Genomic DNA, 26,118 nt, shown 5'->3' with positions numbered 1-26,118 from the left:
ACCCACCTTCCTTTTTCACATTGGAGCTGGTGCAGCTACCTAGTGGCAGGCACATGAACTGCAGCATAATGACCTTACATTTTTATGTGTATAGCAAGATATACAAACACCTCCAACATAATCCACATTAGGAGGAAAGAGAATGAGGTTGTTAAAGACAGCTCAAGAGGACTGCATGATTCTCCACATCCTGTCATGTATTAAAATACACAAAAGGACTACAGTATTGCCATCAGAGATGTGAAGGGGGGAAGGGAATCATAGAAGAAATAGAGCCAATCTCTCAGTGCTTTGTCCATCTCCTCTTGCCCCTCCAGGGTTTAACTTCCGCATTGGGAAGCCCAAGGGACCAAGAGACCCTCCTGCTGAATGGAGTCGCATCTAGGAAGTGTGACAGAGAGACAAGGGCACTGCTTCTCCCATTGAGCAATAAAAGATCGGGACCAATACTGCTGCCTGCTCACCCTTCCTTAGGGAATAACTGTAAAAATAATAACCACCAGCAAATTGTGCCTCTGGGGCTGTGGACCAACAGGGAGCGGCAGTTGCAGGAGACTTCTCTATCAGAAGAGAAGGCCATGGAAGTGTTCAAAATGTTGGGATCCACCAGCTAAGGAATGTGTGAACCTGCAGCCAATTTCTCTTCACCGGCTTCTTGAGTGGCTCATAGTTGGCCAGGACAGTTTTGCCAGCTAAAAAATTAAAGCCTGGTACCCCATGCCAGGAACCATCGAGACAGCACATCCCTCCTCCCATTAAACAATATTTTGCTAATTTGTGAGTTGCGCTTTTATCAACAGCCACTGGAGCAAATCCATTCCCCAGGAGTCTGCCTGATTGCCCCACCTTATGTCAATTTACATTTCTCCTCTTACTAGCCATTTCTGCAACCTAATCTAAGGAACGGAAGGAAGACATTTGGTGGCTTTGGGATTCTTGATTTTCTCCCATCTGGAGGGAGTAAAAATCAAAGCCTGGCATCAGCACTTCAAATCAGCTCCTTGGTTTAGGACCACCCCGCCCCCCCCCGGCTGGATGTTCCAATTGCAACATATTACTTCTCACATGCAGAACACTTTTGTCAAAAGATTGCAGAGGAAGGAAGCTGGAGCTCCTCCCTTGCTTGACTCCTGGACTCCATGCTCATTGGACCAGTTCCTGTCCTTGTTTTAGTTTCGCTCTTTTTAGTCTGAATGTTCAATTGCTCTGCTCTTTCCAAATCTCTTGCTGGAGAACTAGAAGCTTCCTGGAAAGTAAACACACAAGAGCCCTGCTCTACCCAGGCTTTGTGATGCTCATATCCAGGCCACTTTGGAGTCCATGTGGGCAGTGCTAGATGCCCTATGGCAGGGATGTCCAATAGGTTGACTGTGATCTACTGGTAGATCCCCACGAGGTTTTGGTAGACTGTGGGCGATCTCTGGCTCCCTTTGCTTAGCGTCGCTTAAACCGACTCCTGCCCTTTCCCCTTGCCCTATTGGTGGATCTTTAGGCCGATCCCTCGCAGCAGCGGACACCCGGCAAGACTGTGCAGCCCAGTGCACTTTATTATGTACAGCAGAGCAGAAAAGCAAGGCAATGTATTTACAGCTCTCTCACCAGTAACAATCGCCAGACTCTAACTAACGCCAACACCTCCAACAATAACTCTGCAGTATCATACTGCTTATCAGGGAAATCAGCAACCAATCACAACCTGTTGCTAGGTCTGAGAAGTTGCTGGGCAGACTTCTGACTTCAGTCACATAGTCCATCCAATTACAATTGTTTATGCAAAGCTGCCTTATCTTTTAAAAGATCAATCTTTTGTTTGATCTCTGGAAGGGAAGATGGAGCTTTCTCTGTGCTGCTGTTTTCATCCATAGCGATCTTTTTGTGAGCGACTTTACCCCTTTATCCCTTGCCTTTAACTCCCCCCCGAAAACGGAAGTTCCCCCCCCAAGCTACATTTGAACCCCTAAAACAAGGCCATAACATCACCTGATGGCCTGGACTTTCAGAAGGAACTTTTGGAATTGCTTTTGGACTTGAGAAATGAACTGCGGCAAAATAATATATTGTTGCGTGAAAGTAATGCACAGTTGTGTGAATGGCGTGAAAGGAATCAGAATTGTCAGGACAGAGAAAAAGGATTAACTCTAACAGAGAGTGAAGTCAAGCAAGAGGAACAATCATCAGTCTTGGACAGTGTAATTGAAATTACAATGAGAGAGGAGGGCAGGATCCATACTGGGTTCAGAATCCAAAGGGAATAAAAACTGAGAAAGGGCTGGAAAATGGAATTATTGCTGGATGGTTTTGTACTACAGCATTTAAAGAATTGGGGAGGCACCAGGGGATGATTGAGGAAGAATGGTGGGTAGGCAGGGACAGGGTGGGAGTGGGGTGAAGGGTAATAATGGGTGTAACTTTCTTGATTGATTTAGACGGTCCGAAACTGGAATGACTTGTGGAACTTGCTGAAGAATCTGGGAGACCCTGAGTTCAGGGGAAGGGCAGTTGAATTTGCTATAATGTGTCTAAATGTTAGTATGATATAAGAATTAATATTTAAATTCATGGAAAGTTTTTGGTAAAAATTTCTAGGCTAAGGGGAGAAACAGAAGGGAAAATAATTTTTGATTTGGATAAATTGATTAATTATTGGTGGAGAATAGATATTTTTAGAATAGAATATTCGAATGTTAATGATAAAATGTGTTAGATTAATTTAAGATATAAGATGAAAACTGCTAAATTGGAATTTTAAAATGAACCCAGTGAGGGGGGAATTGAGGAAGTCAACAATGTTAAGCAAATAATATAAGATTTGAGATGTTTTTCTTTTTTATGTTTTTATGTTTTGAGTTTTTGTTCTTTTTTGTGATTTTGTATTTGGAAAATGAATAAAAATTATTTGGGGGAGAAAAACCCAGAAGGGAAGCATTTCACATCAGCACTGGAGGGGGGCATTCTATGCCAATTTACGTCTCTCCCGCTACTCTGTAAAACTCCTCTCACAACCCCCAATTTCCAGCAATCACTCCGCTTACTCTGGGATCCTCTCCAAGAAAAACATTTTCTTGGAGAGATACAGTGGTGCCTCGCAAGATGAATTTAATTCGTTCCGTGAGTCAATTTGTTTTGCGAAAAAAATCGTCTTGCGAATCACGGTTTCCCATAGGAATGCATCGAAATTTCTTTTTTTTTTTGCCCATAGGAATGCATTAATTAAATTTCAATGCATTCCTATGGGAAACCGTGATTCGCAAGATGAATTTTTCACAAAACGAATCTGTCTTGCGAGTCACCATCAGATCGCATTCGTCTTGTGAAAAATTTGTCTTGCAGGGCATTCGTCTTGCGAGGTACCACTGTACATCTCACAAAAGTAGAGCAAAACAAAGGGGCAGGGAAAGCATTTGGGGGCCCCTCGAAACCCACTTCTACTAGCCCTTTTCCCATTTCCAGGAAGTATAGCTGCGCCAAGTTGACTTACTGCAATGAGAGAGAAAGAAAAAGAATTCCATTTGTTCCATCAGGCCTCCCCAACCTGGTGTTATCCAGATGTTTTGGACAACTGGCTCAGCCCACCGCCAGAAATCATGAGAATTGTAGTCCAGCAACATCTGGGAGGCACTAGGTTTGACAAGGCCCTGTTTTCTATCCTGCCTGCTCCTTAACAGCAACCAGGAGCGATTCCATCTTCACTCATTCTAGGACTGCTGAATAGTCGTCAAAGTGGGCCTTCTCTTGGCGACCACGGCTGCCCTTGTTATCCATTCCCCTGGTGCTGTTTTTGGAGGGAAGGAAGGAAGGACAGGGCTCACGGTAATATGTAGCCCAGTATGTTGTGCGCCAAACCACAACTGAACAGGGATGCAGAGCAGGAGAGAGAGAGAGAGCAGGCATCCAAGATGCCCCCCGGTACAAAACAAAAACAAAAAAACCCAGGTAGAATGCTCTATCTGTCACAGAGATTCCTGCATAGCAGAGAGTTGGGTCCCTTCCAGCTCAAAGATTCTATGAAATCTATGAATGCTTGGCATAGTTGGGGGGGGGGGGTTTGTGTCCTTTGTCTGCATGGGCCAAGGGGATTTTCAGCCCTACAAGAGGCAGAAAGCACAGGTTTATGGGGTGAATCTGAAGTCTCCAGTTCACAAAGGCCCCAGGCTCCAGGCAGTGCTACTCCACGCTGAGGAATTTCCGCTTCTTGGCTGTGCGAGTGTATGGGTGCCAGCGCCACTCCACATCTGCTGTGCTCTCCTGCTCCAAAGTTCCCAGTTTGATCATATATACTGGAATAAGAGAAGAGCAGCTTTAGAGTCTCATCCAGCTCCATTTGAAGCAGACATGCAGCACCCACCAACCCCTAACTCTGCACAGTTCTGCCTGTTAGTCCATACACCCACCCGACTGCAGCCTTCTGAACTTTTGGCAGAAAACATGTGGACACATAACAACAACAACAACAACAACAACAACAACAACAACAACAACAACAACAACAACAACAACAATTTATTATTTATACCACGCCCATCTGGCTGGATTTCCCCAGCCACTCTGGGCAGCTTCCAACAGAAAAATAAAACACAGTAATCTATTAAACATTAAAAGCCTCCCTGAACAGGGCTGCCTTCAGATGTCTTCTAAAAGTCTGGTAGTTTTCCTCTTTGACATCTGTTGGGAGGGCGTTCCACAGGGCAGGCGCCACCACCGAGAAGGCCCTCTGCCTGGTTCCCTGCAACTTGGCTTCTCGCAACGAGGGAACCACCAGAAGGCCCTCAGTACTGGACCTCAGTGTCCGGGCAGAATGATGGAGGTGGAGACGCTCCTTCAGGTATATTGGACTGAGGCCATTTAGGGCTTCAAAGGTCAGCCAGCACCAACACTTTGAATTGTGCTCGGAAATGTACACAGACAACAAGGAAGAAGAAATGTGGACTAGCAAAGACCAGAGTCATATCTTGCAAGCACTTTCTCTATGCGCTTGAAGCATTTTGCACACCTTTATCTCAAACATGAGAATGGCTTTGCTGGAGCAGACAGGAGGCTCCCCTAGGCCAGTGGTCCAGTTCGCCAACCACCCCCAAGCAGGCGCCTCTGCAAGGTCTCAAACAAGGCCTGAAGGAGATGGCCATCACTGGGTGGGGGAACTGTCCATCATCCCTGAACACTGGTCCTGCTGGCTGGGAGTCCAACATTTGTTCACTATGAAGCGCTATTGTGACTGAATAAACGGGTAAAAATGCTTCAAGTGCATCATAGTATTCTAAAGAACAGCAGTTCCACTCCTGTGACATAGGGCTCTTTTAAAGTGGCACTCAAAGGCAATCAGGCTTGTATGTATTGCAACCAAATATCTGGAAAAGAAGTTCCTCTAGAGCAGGGGTGGCCAACTCCCGAGAGACTGTGATCTGCTTTCAGAATTAAAATAATCTGGCAATGATCTACTCCCGCTTCAGGAGGTTCAGGTCAAAGTTGTTGAGCTTTTTTTAGGGAGGGGGGAAGCCCCGTTTTTATACAAATACTTTATTACAAGGGAAGTTTCATTTTTTTGGGGGGGGGGGTTAAGGCAAGGGTCGAAGGGAAGAAGTCACTCACAATAATATCACTTTGAATGAAAACAGCCACTTCCCTTCCACTGGTCAAACAACAATGGAGGGGGTGAGGGAGTGGGGCAGGAGTCAGTTTCGCTGAGGAAAGGGAGCCAGAGATCGACCTGCAATCTACAAAAACCTCACGGGAATCTACCAGTAGATCGTGATCGCCCTGTTGGACATCCCTGCTCTAGAGCATACAAAAGTAACTGTTAATCGTTTTTATGTAGTTGCATTATGTGGTGTGTTTTTTTTAAATTACTATTTGGCACACTCTTAGCAGTTCGAAAGCATACTCTTAGCAGTTCAGAAGGTAAACAGCATTTCCATGTGCTGCTCTGGTTTCGCCAGAAGCGGCTTTGTCATGCTGGCCGCATTGACCTGGAAGCTGTATGCCAGCTCCCTCGACTAATAACGCGAGATGAGCGCGCAACCCCAGAGTTGGTCATGACTGGACCTAATAGTCAGGGGTCCCTTTACCTTTACCTAGAAGCGAATTGAGGCTGAACAGCAGCCTGCCACTTTAATTTACTAATCAAGTATGGCATTCAAACGTTGCAGGAGAAAGAAAAAAGAGGCAAGGCAGCAGCACCCCAAATTCTTGTGAAACAGGCAGCTTTAAATAGCTCCAGTCAGAGTCAAACTCCAGGCTCAAATATATCACATTCAACAGTTGGAGATTGCAACAGCTAGAGGTTTTTACACCCACCCACTTACCTAGATGAATGGGGGGCAGTTCAGGGGCACATTCCAGCCAGGCAAAAGTGCAGAGCTGAGCCGGGGAGTGGCTGTGGCTTGAGGAGTGCCTGCTGTGGAGGCCAGGAGGGCCACATTCCCCCCTGGGCCTGGAGTCCCCCACCCTCTGCTCCAATATTCCATTTGTGGATTTGCACCAGGCCTTTCCAGTGTTCCAGGCAGCTGACTTACATTTCATCTCAAACCTTGGCCCAACCTCTGTGAGCTCTACGTTCCGGTGATCAGTCTTCTTGTAGACGTGGTGCCTGCCACAAAAACAGCATGTTTTGTTAGGAAGCTACTGCTGGAACAATCCCCAACAAGGCCAAACTCACCAACTGCCCCCCCCCCCCTTTTGCTGCTGCCCTCCCAGTGCCAGCCCCGGAGTTTGGCACAGAGTAGAAGAGAAGAGTGACAGGTCCCACAGCACAAGGAGACCTGGCTGAAATCAGACGCACTGTCTTTCTAGGCAAATGGGCAGCCTTTGTTTCCCACATATGCTGCAGTGAGCAAATAGCAATGCTTCTCCAAACACATGGAGGACTATGGAAGGAACTTGTTGAATTAGCACACTCGTGCCTTGCTCTACTTTGTGCTTTTTAGAATTTTCTATGGTCCTTTTGTCATATCGCAAAGTGACTCTGCTGGGTTGCAGTTTGTTGTGTTTATTCCCCTCCCCCCCAAAAGCCCTTTGCCACATCAGCGGAGAAGAGGTTGGAGGACAGCATTCTTGGGGGGACCAGCACTTTGAACTGCAGCCTCTCCCCCCACCCGCCCTTGCAATTCACCCCCCACTTCAAAGAGAGTGAGTGTCTCTCCACCGCCCACCCCACACTTTTGCAACCTATCAATGGGACCAAGAAGAGAAAAGAGAATATTGGCAGCCAGCCCCAGCAGAAACACAAGACAAGTTCCACCTACCGGAAGGAGATGTAGTCTTCTTGGTTGGCAAAGGTGATGACCCGTTTGCTGTCGTCTTTGGGAACTGGGAACAGGTACTTGAGAATGCTGGTGAGCTGAGAAGGAAGAAGCAGCAAAGAGAATGGGGGAAGACTTGTAGCTGGTAGAAAATGGGACAGATCCACACCATACTTTTAAAGCACATCCAGCACACCCTTCAAGCACATCCCCCCCCCCCCGGAATCCTGGCAACTGTTGTTTGTTAAGAGTGCTGGGAACTGTAACTCTGTGAGGAGGACACTACAGTGCTTTAAAGGTGTGTTGAATGTGCTTTAACCGTATGGTGCAGATCTGCCCACTGAACATGTTTGGTGAATCCCAGAAGCAAGACCTTCCACCACTGGGGAAGCTCTGGCCTGCAGGCCTACAGGCCCATGAGACTGTTTCCCCCAAACCCTCCCCCAGAACCCTGGCATAAGATAGAGCGTTGGCTGGGTCAGCTACACAGATGATTGACAAGTGGGTGACCCAGCTAACCTGGCTTGTCCAGGCTGGATCCAGCAGGCCCCCACCCCTGGCTTACCCCTCCCCCAGTTTAGATAATAGGAGTTGGAGTGCAACAGCATTTGGAGAGGCTAGAGGGTAGCCATCTCTCCACACCCTCATAGACCCTTAGGTTGTAACCCTAAACCTGCCAGTACACTCAGTTGGACTTCCAAGTACAAAATACACAAGTTATTTTACCACTCAACAAAAACAACAAGTCTTGACCTGCGCTTCATAAGGAAGATGCTCCAATCTTTTAATCATTCGGGTTGCTCTTTCTGTACTTTCCCACCCCACCCTTGTACTACAGGATCTTCATTTGAGCTGGGGGGACCAGAACCACAGTGGAACATACTGCACAGAATGCTAGACCAAGGTTTTGCCCTACGTGCACAAGACTGCATGGGCCAGAGCAAGACTTGGGCCCATGTTCTCCACCACATCCCTCTCCTTTTCTCCCTTTCTCCCAGTCTTGGCTTCTTGTTGTGTATGAACCAGAGAGTGCCATTCATGACTGTTTTGAGTGTTTTATTCTTTTACAATCAAGCAGTGTATAAATGTTATGAAATAACTAACTAACTAAGGTTAGTTTAATAAGCCAACTTCAGAAACCATGGTTTGAAGTTGTCTTGTTGAGAAACTGAGCAGAGGTATTTTTTTAAGAAACCATGATCTCTGATTAGCATGCAAGGACAAGCAGAAATTAAGGGACGGTGACAGCAAACTATGCTAAAGTCCTCCTTCCAACTGCACAGAAGCATGCAAGCCTGTTGCGTTTGGACTTGTTCCAGTTTCACACAGAGCACTAAACCATGGTGTACTGTTACATATGAACAGGGCCAGTACCCCAAAGGCAGGCGCGCTACAGATTCATAGAAATACCTTATGCGTGCCCACTTTTCAATCACAAACACTGATTTTGCTCATTTTGACCTCCAAGTGCATCTTACCCGCTGCCCAAGACGGGAAGTGAAGTTGTGAAAGATGAGGTGTGGATGTGCCTCTGACATGGTGCCAATGTCTGGGATGTCATGGCGCATGACCACGTTGCAGAGCGTGAAAAAGGCAGTGGGGCCAAAGGGCAAGTGGCTGATGATGAGGCCATCTACATGGTGATAAAAAGGGGGGTAGGTTAGTCAGGTCCAATGTCCATCACCAGGGACTGCAAGCTGAGAATAAAATCCCCCGGTGGAAAAAGGCAATGGCTTGCTATCAGTGCGCTGCCAAATGCTATGGAGCTCAGGCACCAGTTCTACCTCCTGCTTATAGACACAGAAAACGGCCTTATACACAGAGTCCATCTAGCAGGGAACCAGGCAGAGGGCCTTCTCGGTAGTGGCTCCTGCCCTGTGGAACACCCTCCCATCAGATATCAAAGAAATAAACAACTATTGGACCTTTAGAAGACATCTGAAGGCAGCCCTGTTTAGGGAAGTTTTTAATTCTGCTGGAAGCCGCCCAGAGCGGCTGGGGGAACCCTCCAGATGGGCAGCCTATTATTTATTTATTTGTTATTGCTCCATCCTTTCTACTCTGACTGTCATTAGCTCACCAGGTTTTCTGAAAGCAGTTTTTCCCATGCAAAACGTGCTCTACCCACTAAGCAGCAGCTACACGCCTAGCTATGGGAGCCACCACCAAAAAGCAGGACTGCTCCAGATCACTCATACAAGTGAGCCATTCTACACACAGCATAGGCAAAGATTAAAAACTACTCCCACAATCTAACAAAGATAAATTGACAGTTCACACGTACCGGTAGCAACATTTGCTCTCAGCAACATTTATTTCAACTCTCTAATCGTGATGCAATCCACGTCACCCCAACCCACTCCCAGCCCCGGTCAAGCTACTCACCTGGGACCCCTCTGTGCTCATGCACCACCAGCAGGTCGGTGACCCCGTTTGCTTTGCAGGCGCGGACAAGGGCCCCCACTTCATGTCGGCCTCGGTTCATACGCTGGGCCCCAGGGAAGACCAGCTTGACCTCCTAAACAGGAAATAGGAGAGGGATCAGGAGGCATAACCAGCCAGAGTCAGGTGTAGGGTCACCCCGTGGTTAAGGACAGGTTGGCACCAGAATGCCTAAAATGCACACCCGCTAACCCGGAATCCCCTAGCCTTCATGCAACACAGATGATGAGAACAGGAGGTGCACTCTGCACATGCTCCCGAGACATTCTGTTACTACTTCTCCACAGACCATAGCTCCCAAGTCTCCCGCTGAAAAATGTGGGATCAGCAGCGGTGCGGCACCGGAAGTGTACCACACCAGGGACCAGGCCACCCGCGGGCACCCCACCGCCGTCAGCGCCAGCAGCAGCGCCACGCGGCGCAACAGCACCATGGCAAACACAACACACACGTGCGCTTGGCGAATGGAGCGCCCAGCCCGTCTGCACCGAAAGGCGGCAGCGCCGGCGCAAGCAGCAACCTCCGGGTTCCCACCCCTTCCTTCCTTCCCGGCCGGGAGAAAGGCAGAGAGGTGGGGACTCTGTGACCAGGACTCCTTCCTGCACTCAAGCAAAGCTGCCCTCTTTCCTTCCCTCATAAATGCAGCCTGGGACTGGCGCACGCACTCCTTTGGGAAACACCCCCTACCCTTTTCTTTTCTTCCCCAGGGGAGAAAGCAAAGGACTGCGTGCAGGCATGCCCAGGCAACCCCAGCCCTGTCTACTCAGGACTCATCCATGAATTCAGTTCCTGGCAGGTAGGAAATTCAGGGGATTTCCGGGATTTTGTTCTGTTCGGGATAACAGCAGGAAACGGATTAAAATCCGGGAGTTTCCCGTGAAAAACGGGAGACTTGGCAGCTATGCCACAGTCCCAAGACGGGGCCCTGGCTCACACTCAAGCCTTTTGGTGTGTCTCCAACATAACCTTCCCAACTAGGCCCAGCAAAGACCTGCTAGCTAGACCTGGAAGAGATATACAGTGGTACCTTGACATACGAATGCTCCGAATTCCGAAGGTTTCGACTTACGAAGTTGACAACCCCAGAAGTTTTTTTGCTGCGCGTGCACCCCACACCTGCACAGAAGTGGTGCATGCGGTCTGCAAAATCGCACTTCGCGCATGCGCACAATGAGCACTTCGGATCGCCTTCGTAAGTCGAGGTACCACTGTATCATGGGCTGATCCCAGAACTTCTTATCACCAAAATAGGAAACACCGGAGGCCTTGTTCCAAACCTCACTGCATGAGGTACTGCAGGCTGCTACTAAGAGCAGGGACTTTTCATCCATGGCACCTATCTTTGTAGAATGTTCTTCCAAGCAAGATCTCTATTATTTTAGGCACTTGGTGAAAAGGAGGATGCTGAAAGCGGCTTTCAGCCAAGTAAAAATTACTATTATAGGTGTTATTTGTTATGCTATGCTCTTTGGCTGCTGTCTGAATTGCTTGGGGGGGCAGTTTAACTATGTTGCATTAACACTGTTCCATCACTGCTACTGTTATTTTTATATGTTGTGTGATGTCACATCCCTAGAAGTTGCCTTGAAGCTTTCCCTTTCATTTTTTAAGCTTTTAAAACAAGGAACGCATAACACTAAGCTGAGGAAGATGATTGATCCTGCCTCCTCCCCTATAATGGGCACATAGCTTTCCCACCCCTCTTCCCCCACCTGCACATATACCTCTTCCTAAAAGGGAAGGAACAATTGCTGCTTGCTTACTTTGGCAAACATCTTGAGGCGGGAGCTGGGGTCGCGGGATGTAGTGACCATGATGCGAGGATCCTCCACACCCGCCCAGCGGTACTCGTCATCCATGTGGCTTTTCACACCTACCACGGCAAGGCAAATTACAAAGGCAAGTGACAAATCCACAGACACTCTTAACAAGCAAGCACACACCCTGCAGCTGAACCTATCTAGAAACCAAACTTGGGTTACAGAAAAGAACTTTTTTAAAAAAGAAAACAAGTGGCTCAGTGGTTCATCCATGCTCAGGGATTATTTGAAAACTTCTAAGGGTTTTGGCAGAGCACTTAGTGATTTTTCTGCTGGATGTAGCAATTGCAATCTGCTGTTAGATGTTATAGGATTTTTCTAGCTGCTTCATTTACTTCTTATATACTGTATATTATTGCATAGTACTGTATTACAAATCTGAAATCCATAGAATTCAAAAATATCACTACGAATGCTTCTGTCTTCAACCACAAAACCACAGGCCAGTTTGGGAATGCCTCTACCAGAGTTCAGGGTTACCTGGAAACCACAAACTAAATGATTGGAGAAGGATAGGCTAGGGGTTCATCAGCAGAGAGGAAAACACATCATACACCTAGGGAATGTCCTCTTCATCCTCCGAGGCCGAGCCCGAGCATTTATAATTTAATTCTGGAGCAGATCTACAGGGTTCTGACAAGGGATTCAGAGGCAAGTTGTGCTAATGTGACAAATACAACACTTTCAAATGTGCCACATTTCAAGTAGAAATGACGGTAGTTGATTGATCCAATTAACTGGGCCTGATGCGCTTTGTAGTCCAAATCCTCTGGAAGGCTCCAGGTTAAGAAAGGCTGATTTATAAAATGCCATTGGTGAGCAGGGAATGCAATAGGGCAGCTAATTCCACCACTGTCCTCCTTCTGGTTGTTGTCTTCCTCCTTCCAATTCCCTTTCTGCCATTTTGTTCTCTGCTCACTAAGGGTAAAGGCTGCAGCTTCCCTCAAAGCCAGCAAAAGGATCTATTAGTGTTACCATTCTTGCCATTTTGCTCATATCAGCTACTCACCTTCTCCACCCTCATCATCAAATTCAAGAGCCTTCTGGAGCCCCAGAGCCTCCCTCCGCAATTCCGTGGGGATGAGGCAGTTCTCTGGAAGGGAAGAGGCAAGAGGAGTTACGAAAAGCAGACACAGCTGCAGAGCTCTTGACCAATATTACTGGCTTCAGGGATGCATTATAGGGAAATGCAAGACATACATTGTTAAACAGGCTTTTGAAGCCAAGTTATTACTTTATATCACCCCTTTCCTCCAAAGAACTCATAGAATCATAGAGTTGGAAGAGACCACAAGGGCCATCCAGTCCAACCCCCTGCCAAGCAGGAAACACCATCAAAGCATTCCTGACATATGGCCGTCAAACCTCCACTTAAAGACCTCCAAAGAAGGAGACTTCTTGGCAGCAAATTCCACTGTCGAACAGCTCTTACTGTCAGAAAGTTCTTCCTAATGTTTAGGTGGAATCTTCTTTCTTGTAGTTTGAATCCATTGCTCCGTGTCCGCTTATCTGGAGCAGCAGAAAACAACCTTTCTCCCTCCTCTATATGACATCCTTTCATATATTTGAACATGGCTATCATATCACCCCTTAACCTCCAGGCTAATCATACTCAGCTCCCTAAGCCGTTCCTCATAAGCCATTGTTTCCAGGCCTTTGACCATTTGGATTGCCCTCTTCTGGACACGTTCCAGCTTGTCAATATCCTTCTTGAACTGTGGGGCCCAGAACTGGACACAGTATTCCAGGTGAGGTCTGACCAGAGCAGAATACAGTGCTACTATTACTTCCCTTGATCTAGATGCTATACTCCTATTGATGCAGCCCAGAATTGCATTGGCTTTTTTAGCTGCTGCGTCACACTGCTGACTCATGTCAAGCTTGTGGTCTACCAAGACTCCTAGATCCTTTTCACATGCACTGCTCTCAAGTCAGGTGTCACCCATCCTGTATTTGTGCCTTTCTTTCTTTTTTGTCCAAGTGTAGTACTTTACATTTCTTCCTATTAAAATTCATCTTGTTTGCTTTGGCCCAGTTGTCTAATCTGTTAAGGTCATTTTGAAGTGTGATCCTGTCCTCTGGGGTATTAGCCACCCCTCCCAATTTGGTGTCATCTGCAAACTTGCTCAGGATGCCCTCAAGCCCATCATCCAAGTCATTGATAAAGATGTTGAATAAGACTGGGCCCAAGACAGAACCCTGTGGCACCCCACTAGTCACTACTCTCCAGGATGAGGAGGAGCCATTGATGAGCACCCTTTGCGTTCGGTCAGTCAGCCAGTTACAAATCCACTGAATGGTAGCATTGTCTAGCCCGCATTTTACCAGCTTCTTTACAAGAATATCATGGGGCATTTTGTCAAAGGCCTTGCTGAAATCAAGATAGGCTACATCCACAGCGTTCCCTTCATCTACCACAGGGGTTCCCAACAAAATTTTCTCGAGGACCCCTCATCAAGCCGCTATTGTGACAAGGACCCCCATTAATTCCTAATCCTAAAATTAAAAAGTGAGAGCCAAATTAAGAGTCTTTTTATATTTATACGTTTTTTACAGTTACAACAGAGTACTCCATCAGTATACAGTTAGTTTTAATTTTCAGTTCTTAATGAGATGAGTTAAATCTGTCCTTTGAGTCCATTATTTCTGAAATATTAGGTTCCAAACTTGAAACTTTCACTCTGAAATCCGACCGCATGTCGAGCAGATTCCTATATATGTTTTTCATGAAACACATGGAAGAAAATGCTTGCTTTATTTACAAACACTGTTTTGCAAAGAGGCAGCGCGCGCCAGGGAGGAGGGAGGGGAATGGAGAAGACAGGGTACCTGCGCAGTAGCGCACAAATGAAGCCGACGCGTGCAAAGCATCTTGGGGAGGTGAGCGTTAGTAGAATGCGCACGCTGCCTCTTTGCAAAACAGACTCTGCGCTAGACTCTGCTCATGCAGGAAGCGGCCAAAACAAAAAAATCTGTTATCATACGAAATATATTTAATATATTTTTTATTCTAATAGCATCTTGCGGACCCCGCTGGCATAGCTCCGCGGACCTCCTGTTGGGAACCACTGATCTACCAGGCTTGTAATTCTGTCAAAAAATAAGATCAGATTAATCTGACATGACCTATTTTTGAGAAACCCATGCTGACTTTTAGTCTCACAGCGTTCCATGCTGACTTTTAGTCTCAAAGCAATGTAACAGTGTTCTCCCACTGCCTGTCCAATTTATACTTAACAACAGCCCTGTGAGGCAAGTTAGGCTGGAAAATGGTGGCTAGCACACTGTCACCCAGTGAGTGACCCTGCGTCTCCCCAGTCCTAAGAGTTTACAAAGGCCAACTGCTCCTGCATCTACAAGACACTGTACAAATGCAGGTTTCCACAAAATGCACCCTTCTTAGCATACACACGTCAGTTTTGAGCAGATGCAAGTTAGTTGTTCATACCATCTAGTGCTTTTTTAATTTTTTCCTTCTTCTCCTGGATCGCCCGAAGCTTTTCCTCCTGGGCTTTGCGGTAAAGATATTCTCGCCGCTGGCGGGCTTCCCGGCGCAACTAAAAGAATACAAAGCTATGAATGGAACAACAGAGAACACATTCCCTCCACCACTTTCCAATTTAACAAATCTTCAGGACAAGGATGGATGATCACTTCCTAAATACCTGCTAGTCCTCAAATGAGGATGTGTCCAAACATTTGTTCCCAGTCCAGCAGAAACTAGGGCCACATGAACACCATGCATTTAAAGTGCTATGAAATGCCTTTAAGCAGCCACACCTTCCTCCAAAGAATTATGGGAGCTGTCGTTTATTAAGGATGCTGTGAGTTGTTTGGAAACCCCTGTTCCCCTCCCAGAATGGTTTAATCACAGGGAACTCTGGAAATGGTAGTCCTTGGAGTGGAACAGGGGCCTCCAAACAACTCTCAGCACCCTTTACAAACTACAGCTCCCATAATTCTTGGGGGGAAGCTATGTTTAAAGCAGCATCATAGTGTGAATGTGCCCTTAGGCTATACAGTCATACCTCGGGTTACAAACCGCTCAGGTTGCGAACAGTTCGGGTTACGAACTCCGCAAACCCTGAAGTGTTTTCGGTGCGCGTTCTTTCCGCGCATGCGCAAAAATGGCGCTCGGTTTGCGACCTTTTCCGGTTACGAACTGCGACCCGGAACGGATCGAGTTCGTAACCCAAGGTACGACTGTAATTCCTTACCAACCTATCTGGGAGTAGACCCCTTAAGCTTCTAAGTCAATATGTATAGAATTTATAACTTTATTCATTTTATTAATAAAATTATCTCTATGCCATATTGAAAAGTGTCAGGACATAGGGCACTGTTCTACTGCAAACCTAAACACATTTACTGTACTACAGAGCATAATAGGTAAAGGTAAAGGGACCCCTGACCATGAGGTCCAGTCGTGACTGACTCTGGGGTTGCATGCTCATCTCGCATTATTGGCCGAGGGAGCCGGCATATAGCTTCCAGGTCATGTGGCCAGCATGACAAAGCCACTTCTGGCAAACCAGAGCAGTGCACGGAAACGCCGTTTACCTTCCCGCTGTAGCGGTTCCTATTTATCTACTTGCATTTTGACGTGCTTTCGAACTGCTAGGTTGGCAGGAGCTGGGACCGAGCAATGGGAGCTCACCCCGTCACAGGGATTCGAACCGCTGACCTTCTGATCAGCAAGCCCTAGGCTCAGTGGTTTAACCCACAGAGCCACCTGGGCTACAGAGCATATACCCCACTAAACATTGTTCCAGTAAACATACATAGGACTGCATGGTTAGGATCACAAAGCTCATTTATTTAAAATGGGTTTAAACATGCCTAAGCACCCACTGGATTGTGGCCATTGAGTTCTGAATCTCAGAATGTCAGCCTTGGATAACATCTAGTCCAAGCCAATATTCAATGCAAAAACCTACAGCACCCCTAACAGGCAGCAGTCTGGATTCCTAACGGATAGCTATCCGGACACCTGCAAAGGAAAGAAAACGCCCCCCCATAGGGCAGTCAGACTGTTCCACTCTCAGAGCTTCTCCTTGCTAGTCACTGTGGATCTGAAACTCAGAAGGGGAGTCAAGACAGCAACCGAAGGAGGACCAAAACGCAAGACCACACAGATTACAATTTACTCCTCTCCCAACCATTGCGAGTAATTCCTAGGATGACGCTGCCGGTGTGCAAGTGGGGCCTGGCCATACAAAGCTGCTGCTACCAAACATTGCAGTCTTTAGGATCCATGTTCGAGCTGCGACTCTTGGAGACGGTTCCCTCTCTGGACTGCTTCCTTTCTAGGGCGCAGACACCGCCATTTCACCCTGAAGAGCGACCGTCCCGAGCAGCGCCAGGAAGCCACGATTCTGACCGCGACTACAACTGCGCTGGATTAGAACCCTCGGCCAGCAGAACCGCAGCAAATCCGGGTTGGAGTCGCCGCCTCCCAGGAAGCCCCTCGGGAAATTCCCCCCGAGACCGGCCTCCCGAGGACACGGGGGGCGGCAAGCCCTTTTGCCCCTCTGCGGCTCCCTTAGCCCAAGAGCACCAACCGCGCTTTCCCCACCGGCCCCCAAGCAGCCCCCGAAAAGCCTCTGCCGAAGCCTCCGCCACCGGCTCCTCACCATGCTGCTACTCGACCACGCCGGACTCCACCACGCGCCGGAAGATCTCGCCCCTTCCTGCCTGCCCGCCCCTTCCCATTGGCCAGCGCGAGCCTGCCTATAGCAGAAGAGGACGCAAGCTGAAAACCCCGAAGGCCGTTTGCCCTCAGGAAAGATGGCGGAGCAAAAGAAGCTAATGTAAGGGAGACCAGAAGGTTGTGCCAAAAACAAGGATGGCGGCCAAACTGCTCGCGCAATGGCGTAGCAAAGCAAAGGGCTTGATACCCTTAGGATTCTCGATTAGACTTCCGGTTCCCGAATGCAATGGTCAAAAATCTCCTTGTGCGGGGCAAGGGTGATGGAAAGACGCCTGAATAATGATTAAAATCCTGGTTTCCTTCCTCCTTAATTTTCCATATTCACCAACAGCCCCATTTCCCAGGATAATTAACTACGAACCCCCAAATTAGCCATTCCCCTTGATGTTTAGAACAACCCCCAATTATGTTCCAACAGCCGATGAGAGAGAGAAATAACTTTTTTGATGTCAACCGACAGAAGGCATTATTTTTGTCAAGGGCAGGCACTGAAGCGAGAGGGAGTTTCGAACTCTGCCTTATTTCTACTTTTGCATTTCCATCCTCACGCACTTCACAAGGAGGGTCCTAAAGGAAACCAAAAGTGTAACTTTTTGTTCTTGGAGCTGTCGGCTTATGCCTCTTTGAGAAGGAGGCGGGCTTTGCTGGCTCGGCCCTTGCCCAAGATGGCTGCCCGCGGGAACTCGGCCTCAGCAAAGATGGCCGCTACGGAGGCCGAGAGATCTGAGCGAGGAGGAGGAAAGCGGCGCTCCCGAGAAGGGCTGCCCGCTCCCCGCCCACTCCGAGCTTGATTGGTTGTTAAGGAGGAGGAGCCTCGCTTCGGGTCACGTGAGCAGGAAGAGCCGAACCGGGAGAGGAGTAAGAGGAGTGGCGCGCAGAGGAGAGGCGAGAGCGGCCTGGAAGCCTCATCCTCGTCCTCCGGTCGCTGAGCCTCGTGAGGCGCCGTCTTCTTTCTCAGCCGCGCGAAGAGCCCCTGGCGAGGAGGCCCAGCGCGAAGGCGGCCAAGGCGCCTTCGCCCCACTTCGCTTCCCCTCCACTCTCGAGGTAGCACCTTGAAGCTCGCACTGAGCACCTTTGCTTGCTCCAGAGCTTTCCCTGCAAAAACCTGCTCTTTAAAGCGGAATCAGAGCAAAGAGCGGGTTTTTGCAAGGAAAGCTCTGGAGAAAGAAAGGGTGGGGGGCACTCACACAATGGAGCTTTAAAGTGCAGACCATGTCTGGAAAGCCGGCGGAGGGGGGGGGAGAGGTGGTGTAATAATAATAATAATAATAATAATAATAATAATAATAATAATAATAATAAATTTATTATTTGTACCCTGCCCATCTGACTAGGTTGTCCCAATCACCCTGGCTGGCTTCCAGCATATATAAAAACAAAAATGTAAGTGTGGATAAGGCCCCTACTGCCCATCATGTTACAGTTTCAGTTTTTGATTGCAGTTTGTGTAATTGGCCTAACGAGGAATGAAGGAATTCACCTTTTGCCGAATTCAGCTCATGCTCAGTACACAGATGAGATTAGGTTGAAATCCCACAGAATGAACTGGAATTTACTTCCGAGTGAACCTGCCTAGGGTTGCACTCTGGATTAAATTGGACCACACTTGGTGCAGAAGGTACTTGGGTTGCCCCAAAGGCAGAAATGGGGAACCTGGTGGTGTTGGCTCCCGCCAGAGATTGTGGGAGTTGTAGTCCAGCTGCACCTGGGGGGGGGGGGGCTACTGCTTTCCTATTGCCTTGGGTAAAGTATTACCACTTTACGTTTTCTGCAGAGGACATGACAAACAGTAGAACTAGCAAGCAGAGTGCTGCTACTTTTATAGTGCTATCCTCTTGCATAATTCTTTACAGAACAACATAGAACAAAGACAAGAGCTTGCAATCTAGTCTTAGACAGACAACAATGGAAGGAGCAAAAGATGTGAGCCGAGTGTGAGCAGATGCAGTTGCAGTTACAGGGGTTTCATTTCAGATGACTCCAGCAGCGGATGCAGGACCAGCTGAAGTATGTGAGGAGTTGGACCAGGTCATCCTCCACCTTTTTGATACTCTGGAGATGCTCCAGACCAAGAGGAAAGCTTTTAACAGCTTGATAGAGCAGGTGAGACTTGGGTTTGGGAGAGTTGGATAAAGGTGAAGGGCACTTCTACCACCTGTGGGTCCCCTTCCTCCTCTCCTCCCCCCACTCCATGGTTGCTGCTCTGTAGCCCTCTGCCCATTGCTTCTTGTGGGGATCTGGCCAAGAACAAAATTTTCTCAGAAGGTGCCCACTGAGGAAGATTCTTTCTAAAGAGAGAAGCCTTGTCTCTTAACATTGTGGTGGTTATTTCTTCTCCAGGGTTGGTTCTCGCTCTCCAAGTCCCGCTATGCCATGGGTAACAAATCTGTCTCTCCCCTTCAGTATGGACATCAGATGACTCCAATGGTTCAGGTGAAAACTAGGTGAGAGCAGGAAATATCAGAATTTGGAGGGTGGAATCCCATGGAGCAAGTGAGAGCCTATCAAAGAACAGGAGAGGGGAGGCAGAACAGCCAGTATTCCTTCCTGTTTGTTTTGATGACTTCCAACTTTATTTCTCTCCTTGATGGATTTTAGCTCTAGAGCTGTTGCCCAACAACGTCTGAAGGGCCACAAATTCCCTATTCCTGACTTAAATCGCAATTCCACTATTTACTATTTACTTCCACTAATAACACTTCAGCAATACAGTACTGTACTTTCTTTGGGTGGAATCCAATGTGGCACTAAGGTGAATTTTTGGTCAATGCAAGGATTTCTGCAGTGAAGCAGGATATAACTTTTATGAAATTAATAACATTTCTGCTTGCACAATTTTAAAAGTGCTCTAAATCTGCTCTAGGGACTCGAGCAACCCCTAGAAATCATTGTGCTGACAGGATTCATTCGTTGAATCCCCCCCCCCCCCCCGGGTTTCCCTTATTGCCTAACTACTACTCATTTACACAGGGAGCACCAAATGGCGATACTGTCATTGCTTAGGGGAGTCTACCCCAATCTGGTGCCCTTCAGATGTTGCTGGACTACAACTGCTATAATCCCAGACCGTGGAGGATGTTGGCTGGGGCTGATGGGAACTGTTAGCCAAATATCTAGAGGGTACCAGGTTGGTGGAGGCTAGTTATTACTATAGATTCAATCTTACATTTTGCTGTTTCTCTGCTCCATCTAGTAAGAAATACAATGGTCAGATGGAGTTTCATATAGTCTCAGAGGATGTGACGGCTGCCAAACCAACAGCTACGGATGCTGTGGAGGAAATTGGCCCTAGTGAGCAAGGTGAGGGTGCAAACCACAAGGCTGGTCAGGGGAATGGTATATGTTTCGGACTGCAGTAACCTGAGGATAGAGATCCTCTTATCAAAATGCCTGTGCCTGGCCATTTGTGTTTTTAGAAGCTGCAGCCACAGTGAGGTCCGATAGGTGTAACAATTTCTTCCTGCCAACTAGTTGTTCATGGCATTATTAATGAGATCTTGGGGTGGGGGGAGGAATTGGCGAATAGGCAGAAAAGAAGGATCACAGATGGGTAGGTTAAAGTAAGATGATGGGGGCCTAGAAGCATTGCAAGTGGATTGTTCCATAAGTGATTTTGACGTATAATGTTCCTGCTGTGTATATGAAGCTAATTATATCTTTTTAAATGATACCTTAGGATGGCTTTGCCTTCAAAACGACATACAAATACTTTATTTAAATAAACAAAACACAAAGGAGTCTTTTTTATTTCTGTTTGAAATAGTAATGAAAGTCACAAATATTTAAGATGATCTCCAGCGGGCTAGGGACAAAGGCGAAAGCTGTTTCCTAGTTCTGCTGGATCTCTCAGTGGCCTTTGATACCATCAACAACGGCATCCTTCTGGACTGTCTAGGGAGCTGGGGGCACTGTTATACTGTGGTTCCACTCCTTCCTCCTGGGCTGTGTCCAGAAAGTGGTGTTGGGGATGAGTGTTCAGACCCCTGGGCTCTCACTTGTGGGGTGCCTCAGGGTTCTGTCCTCTCCCCCATGCTTTTCAACATCAACATGAAGCCGCTGGGAGAGATTATCAGGAGGTTTGGGCTGGGTGTTCATCTGTATGCGGATGATACCCAGCTCTACCTCTCTTTCAAATCAGAACCAGTGAAGGTGGTGAAACTCCTGTGTGAGTGTCTGGAGGTGGTTGGAGGATGGATGGCGGCTAATGGATTGAAGTTGCATCCTGACAAGACAGAAGTACTGTTTGTGGGGGACGGGGTGGGCGGGGGTGGAGGACTCCCTGGTCCTGAATGGGGTAACTGTGCCTCTGAAGGACCAGGTGCACAGCCTGAGAGTCATTTTGGACTCACAGCTGTCCATGGAGGCGCAGGTCAATTCTGTGTCCAGGGCAGCTGGCTCCCAGATCCATCTGGTACGCAGGCTGAGACCCTCCCTGCCTGTGGACTGTCTCGCCAGAGTGGTGCATGCTCTGGTTATCTCCTGTTTGGACTACTGCAATGTGCTCTATATGGGGCTACCTTTGAAGGTAACCCGGAAACTACCAACTAATCCAGAATGTGGGCTTCCGGTTCAGCGCCAGCGCTGTCCGGCGGGGTCCGCCTCGAGCTCCGAGGCAACCCGACTCGAGCTCCGAGGCAACCCGACTCTGCAAGGGGGGGGGGAAACAGCGGGAGCGCCGCTGATCCCCATAGAACCCCAGGTCGAGTGTTCTGGGGGCAGATTTAGCCCAGCAGCGCCCCAATCCTGACTCCCCAACTCTCCGGTAGGCTCTAATAAGAGCTCCGGAGCGAGAAGGGTTGCAGTCGCGGGGGCCATTTTGGAGCGCCATCGCCGGAGCTCCGTGCCGGAGGCGGAGAACGCTGGATTTTTCCCACAGAAGGATTGGCAAAGCGAGAGACCATGAGTAAAAAAAAAAAAAGACTCAAAATTGGACTTAAAATCTGGAACGGGGGTGAGATTTAAAAAACGGAAGCCGATCTACCCCCTACTGATTTAAAGAGGAAGCAGCTTAAGGAAGACTCCCGGTGCCGGGGCAAAGAATTTTATTGTTTGAATATTCCCAAAAACTGATTTAAGATTCTCCCCCAGAGGCAGGGTAAAGGGGAGAACGGTTTTAGATTGTAAAAACCCTGCAAATATATGTAATTGAAGAAGAGACCCTCTCCATACCCTGAAAATCGGCACCCCGAACAGAACAGCGAGTGGAACATAATGGGGTGAGGGAAAGGAAGGAATTGACTGTTAAAGACTTCTGGCTTAATATTTGAAGGCTGAGCGCAGCCTCTTGGAAATAATTACAAGTTACAATATTTGGAATAAATTGTATCCAGTTTGGACTATGTGGATTAACTAGAACTAGTAACCACTTCCTGGTTCTCAAGTTTTGTTTTGACCTTGAAAAGCTGAAAAAATGTCAACAAAAGATTACACATCTGGCTTCCAGGAGAAAGTTTTCAGACTCTTGTGGGAAATAAAAATTAGTATGCATAAGACTCAACAACAACTGGAAGGAATAAACCAAGATGTACAGAAAGATGAGATCCTTCAAGAAATGGTGCAAGAGAATAAAAAGACTGAGGATGTGAACCACAATAAAATTGAAGAGAACGGGGATGGAACACAGGATCTGCAAAAGAACAAAGAAAAAACCGAGAGTTGGAATACCCCTCCTTTCGAGGGGGAGAAGCAAGGATTTCTGAAGAGACAGGAAACCCACAAGAAAAGCATCGTGCAAAGAAGAAGGGACTTCTGGGGGGAGGGAGAGAGTAGAGAAGCCTGGACTGAAAAATTTGACAGGAAGGGGGTGGGATGAAGGAGGAAAGTATTTTGTTTAATAGGATGGATAAAAAGGGACTGAAAACTGGATCATGGACTTTGGTACTTGCTGGACTGGAAGGGGAAAGCCGAGATCAGGGGATGGGGGGGGGGGAAGAATTGGAGATAAGGAGAAAATTTAGAATTGGGAAAGTAAAAAGGTGTTAAGAATATGGGAGTTTTTGGGAAGAAATTGGGGCATGGGAAGAAAAAGAATGTTGATGAGATAGAAATAAGATTTATGAGGATTTTTAAAAGTATTACAAAAGAGATTGATAAATAATTCAGGGGACGGTTGGGGGTTACCTTCCTCTTGTCGGCTCTCTGTGCACGGGGAGCTCTTGGTGGCAGGGGGGGCTCCTGGGGCGGGGAGGGCGGGGGGGAGGGAATACCCAATTGGAAAAAGAATCATTGTCTCTCCCCTTCTTTCCCCTAGAAACTCTCTGTGGCAGGGGGAGTGCTGGGGGGGGGGGGGAGAATGAGAATTGATGTTAGAAGAAAATTTAATAGAAAAAAGGATGTTATTGATATAAGATTGGAGAATTTTGAAAATAGATTGGGGAATAAGACAAGAAAACTGCGTAAATGGTGTTAAAAATGAAAATCAGAAAAGGGGGAGGTAGGGGAAGCCCAAAATACAATGTTTTTGAAAAAAAGATATAGCTAAATTATTATTTTTTTCCTTTTTTGCTGTCTCTTTTTTCTTTTCTCTCTCTCTCTTTTTTCTTCTTTCTTTTCTGGTCAAGTCTAAATAGTTGGGTGGACACTCACCTGTTCTCTTCTTGTTACCCTAGAACCCCTCGGTGGCAGGGGGGGGTTGCCGGGGTGATGAGGGAGGGGTGGGGATAAGCCCAATTATAAAATGCACCACCTTCGACTGCACACTGTCCATGGGAAAACCTTGTGGCAGGAGGGATCCCGTGGAGGGTGGGTTAGAAGAAGGGGGAAAATATGTTACCTAATTGTATACGTGTTTTTGTTCTGTTAATATGCAAAATTAATAAAAATTATTATTAAAAAAAAAAGAATGTGGCAGCTAGACTGATGATGGGATTGGCCTCCGAGCCCATATAACCGGTCCTGAAAGACCTACATTGGCTCCCAGTACATTTCCGGGCACAATTCTAAGTGTTGGTGCTGACCTTTAAAGCCCTAAATGGCCTCGGCACAGTATTCCTGAAGGAGTGTCTCCACCCCCATCATTCTCCCCTGACACTGAGGTCCTTCTCCGGGAGCCTTCTGGCGGTTCCCTGACTAGGAGAAGTGAAGTTACAGGGAACCAGGCAGAGGGCCTTCTCATAGTGGCCCCCGCCCTGTGGAACACCCTCCCATTAGATGTCAAAGATATAAACAACTATCTGACTTTTAGAAGACATCTGAAGGCAGCCCTGTTTAGGGAAGCTTTTAATATTTGATGAATCATTGTATTTTAATATTCTGCTGGAAGCCGCCCAGTGTGGTTGGGGAAACCCAGCCAAATGGGCGGAGTATAAATAATATATTACTACTACTACTTGCCATCATGTCAGAATTACAAAAGAGGAGAGAGAGAAATCCTTGTTGCCAACAATAGGCCAGGGGCAGGGAACTGACTCGGGTGGGTGTGACCAAAGACTTAGAATGTTGTGTGTTTTTCTCACCGCCAAGTTCCCATCTAGTAAAGGTGTTGCTTTAATGTTTCCAGTTCTACGATGGCGAAAAGGTCCAGGGAAAGCACAGGCTCCAGCCCAGCCCCCAAAGGCCTCCCACAAGGCTGCTGAGGGATCAGGGCATCAAAATCCCCTGACGTGGTTTGGAATCCTTGTGCCCCAAAGCCTCCGACAAGCCCAAAGGACTTTCCAAGAAGGTGAGGGTAATGGCCACTCTTACACTCCACACAATCTGCTCTTCTCATTGTACCCCAAAGAGCAATGAAGAGTCTTCTGAGAGCACAGCCCTCGTTTCTCCTTCTGTCAAAAGGCATTGGGGCTGTACAGATGGGTAAATATGAACCTTGTCATTGATCCTGACTGACTGTGGAAGCAAGCAGGGATGTTGCTCTGCCCCTGCACTTCTGTGATGAAAGTCTTATTTAGCTAGCTCAGCTGAATACCACAAGTGGTGGCAAGGACTGTACTGTGACTTGTACCCCTTTGAGTGATCCTGGGATGCTGGTCTTGGTCCCTCCAGAGACACAAGTTTCCAAAATCTCCTTTTCTGTTGCCTGAAGTCCTCTCAGTAAACACACCATACAGCTGCTATGAGGAACCTTTGGCTCTCCATTGCTGCACTGCAAGTCTCCTCATTCCTGACCATTGTCTTTGTTGGCTGGGATTGATAAGACCTGGAGTCCCAACAACCTGTGGGGGACCACAGGCATCGCCCCCCTCCTGCCTCGCTTAGGGGGAATGTTCCAGGTTCTCTTCCATGATGCATCACCTGAACTGCCTCTCACCCTCTTCTCTTCTAGGAATTCAACTGGCTGCAGAAATCGCCTCATTGCAGAGTGACATTGAGACCACACAGAGACATTACCATGCATTGCTGGGGGAAAAGCACAAACTTGTAGCAAGGGAAAAGCAACGCTGCCCTTGAACAGCTATGACCATCTCTCCGCTGAGAATGGGACCTGGGATGCATCCCAGAAGCCGCTTGCTCCATGTGTATTTTTAGCTGTACTTAATAAATAAGGGCTTCAGAAATGTCGGAAACCTTGTTTGTGGAGATCTGTGTCTTGGTGCTTTTTGAAATGCTGGTCAACCTTGTCCAGAGTCTTACTCTCATCCTGCCTTTTCCATACTTCTCAAGATCACGTTATAATACGATTGTAGGTTTTTTCCTCTTATTTTTGTATGTTTTCAATCAGTGAGGGGGATGTCTTTGAAACAGATAAATATCCAGTATTGACTCTTTTCTGCAAGCACTGTTTAAAATCCTTTGGGCTTCAGTAGCTGAGGTCTAACTGAGATGAGATAGATAGGGACTATTTTATACTGTTTCTTTTTTGGGGGGAGTATAATTGCAGCATTGGAAAGAGATCCTGAGAGTCTTCTAGTCCAACCCCCTCCAAAGCAGGAATCTCAACTAAAGTACCGTATCCATGACAGATGGACATCCA

At 47.4% G+C, this 26,118-nt stretch overlaps 3 protein-coding genes across 5 annotated transcripts in view; 2 read left to right on the top strand and 1 right to left on the bottom strand.

Moving 5' to 3' along the window:
• PTPN18 (protein tyrosine phosphatase non-receptor type 18) overlaps positions 1–2,910 on the top strand; it is a 47,752-nt gene extending 44,842 nt beyond the window's left edge. For all 3 annotated transcript variants that reach the window (XM_035140958.3, XM_088658473.1, XM_088658474.1), the window contains one exon: positions 318–2,910. In XM_035140958.3, the coding sequence (XP_034996849.3) occupies positions 318–385 (68 nt within the window). In that variant the 3' untranslated portion in view covers positions 386–2,910. The remainder of the gene's footprint in view (positions 1–317) is intronic.
• Positions 1,530–17,159, bottom strand: IMP4 (IMP U3 small nucleolar ribonucleoprotein 4). Its single transcript, XM_088658478.1, has 9 exons — positions 16,728–17,159; positions 14,946–15,054; positions 12,507–12,590; positions 11,441–11,550; positions 9,621–9,753; positions 8,714–8,868; positions 7,239–7,333; positions 6,510–6,583; positions 1,530–4,277 (listed from the first exon to the last, which is right to left on the bottom strand). Exons 4-9 carry the CDS (start codon positions 11,534–11,536, stop codon positions 4,165–4,167), a joined length of 666 nt encoding a protein of 221 aa, XP_088514604.1. The 5' UTR covers positions 11,537–11,550; positions 12,507–12,590; positions 14,946–15,054; positions 16,728–17,159; the 3' UTR covers positions 1,530–4,164.
• Positions 17,160–18,056: 897 nt separating this feature from the next.
• Positions 18,057–25,724, top strand: VMA22 (vacuolar ATPase assembly factor VMA22). Its single transcript, XM_035097415.3, is given in 7 exon segments — positions 18,057–18,251; positions 19,182–19,310; positions 19,548–19,651; positions 20,401–20,507; positions 24,706–24,867; positions 25,471–25,574; positions 25,576–25,724. Coding segments are annotated over 6 exon segments (636 nt in total). The 5' UTR covers positions 18,057–18,251; the 3' UTR covers positions 25,606–25,724.
• Positions 25,725–26,118: the final 394 nt, after the last annotated feature.

This window comes from Zootoca vivipara, chromosome 15, assembly GCF_965207765.1.
Source record: "Zootoca vivipara chromosome 15, rZooViv2.hap1.1, whole genome shotgun sequence".
Taxonomy (NCBI): domain Eukaryota; kingdom Metazoa; phylum Chordata; class Lepidosauria; order Squamata; family Lacertidae; genus Zootoca; species Zootoca vivipara.
The sequence above is the reverse complement of the archived record's forward strand: the minus strand, read 5'-3'. Positions and strand labels throughout refer to the sequence as shown.

Coding starts and splice junctions, on each gene's coding strand:
- IMP4 (XM_088658478.1), bottom strand. CDS start 11,536: ATGGATGACGAGTACCGCTGGGCGGGTGTGGAGGATCCTCGCATCATG. Junction 9,754..11,440: donor GCCTCAAGATGTTTGCCAAA/GTAAGCAAGCAG, acceptor TTTCCTGTTTAG/GAGGTCAAGCTGGTCTTCCC. Junction 8,869..9,620: donor TGAGCACAGAGGGGTCCCAG/GTGAGTAGCTTG, acceptor ATCACCATGTAG/ATGGCCTCATCATCAGCCAC.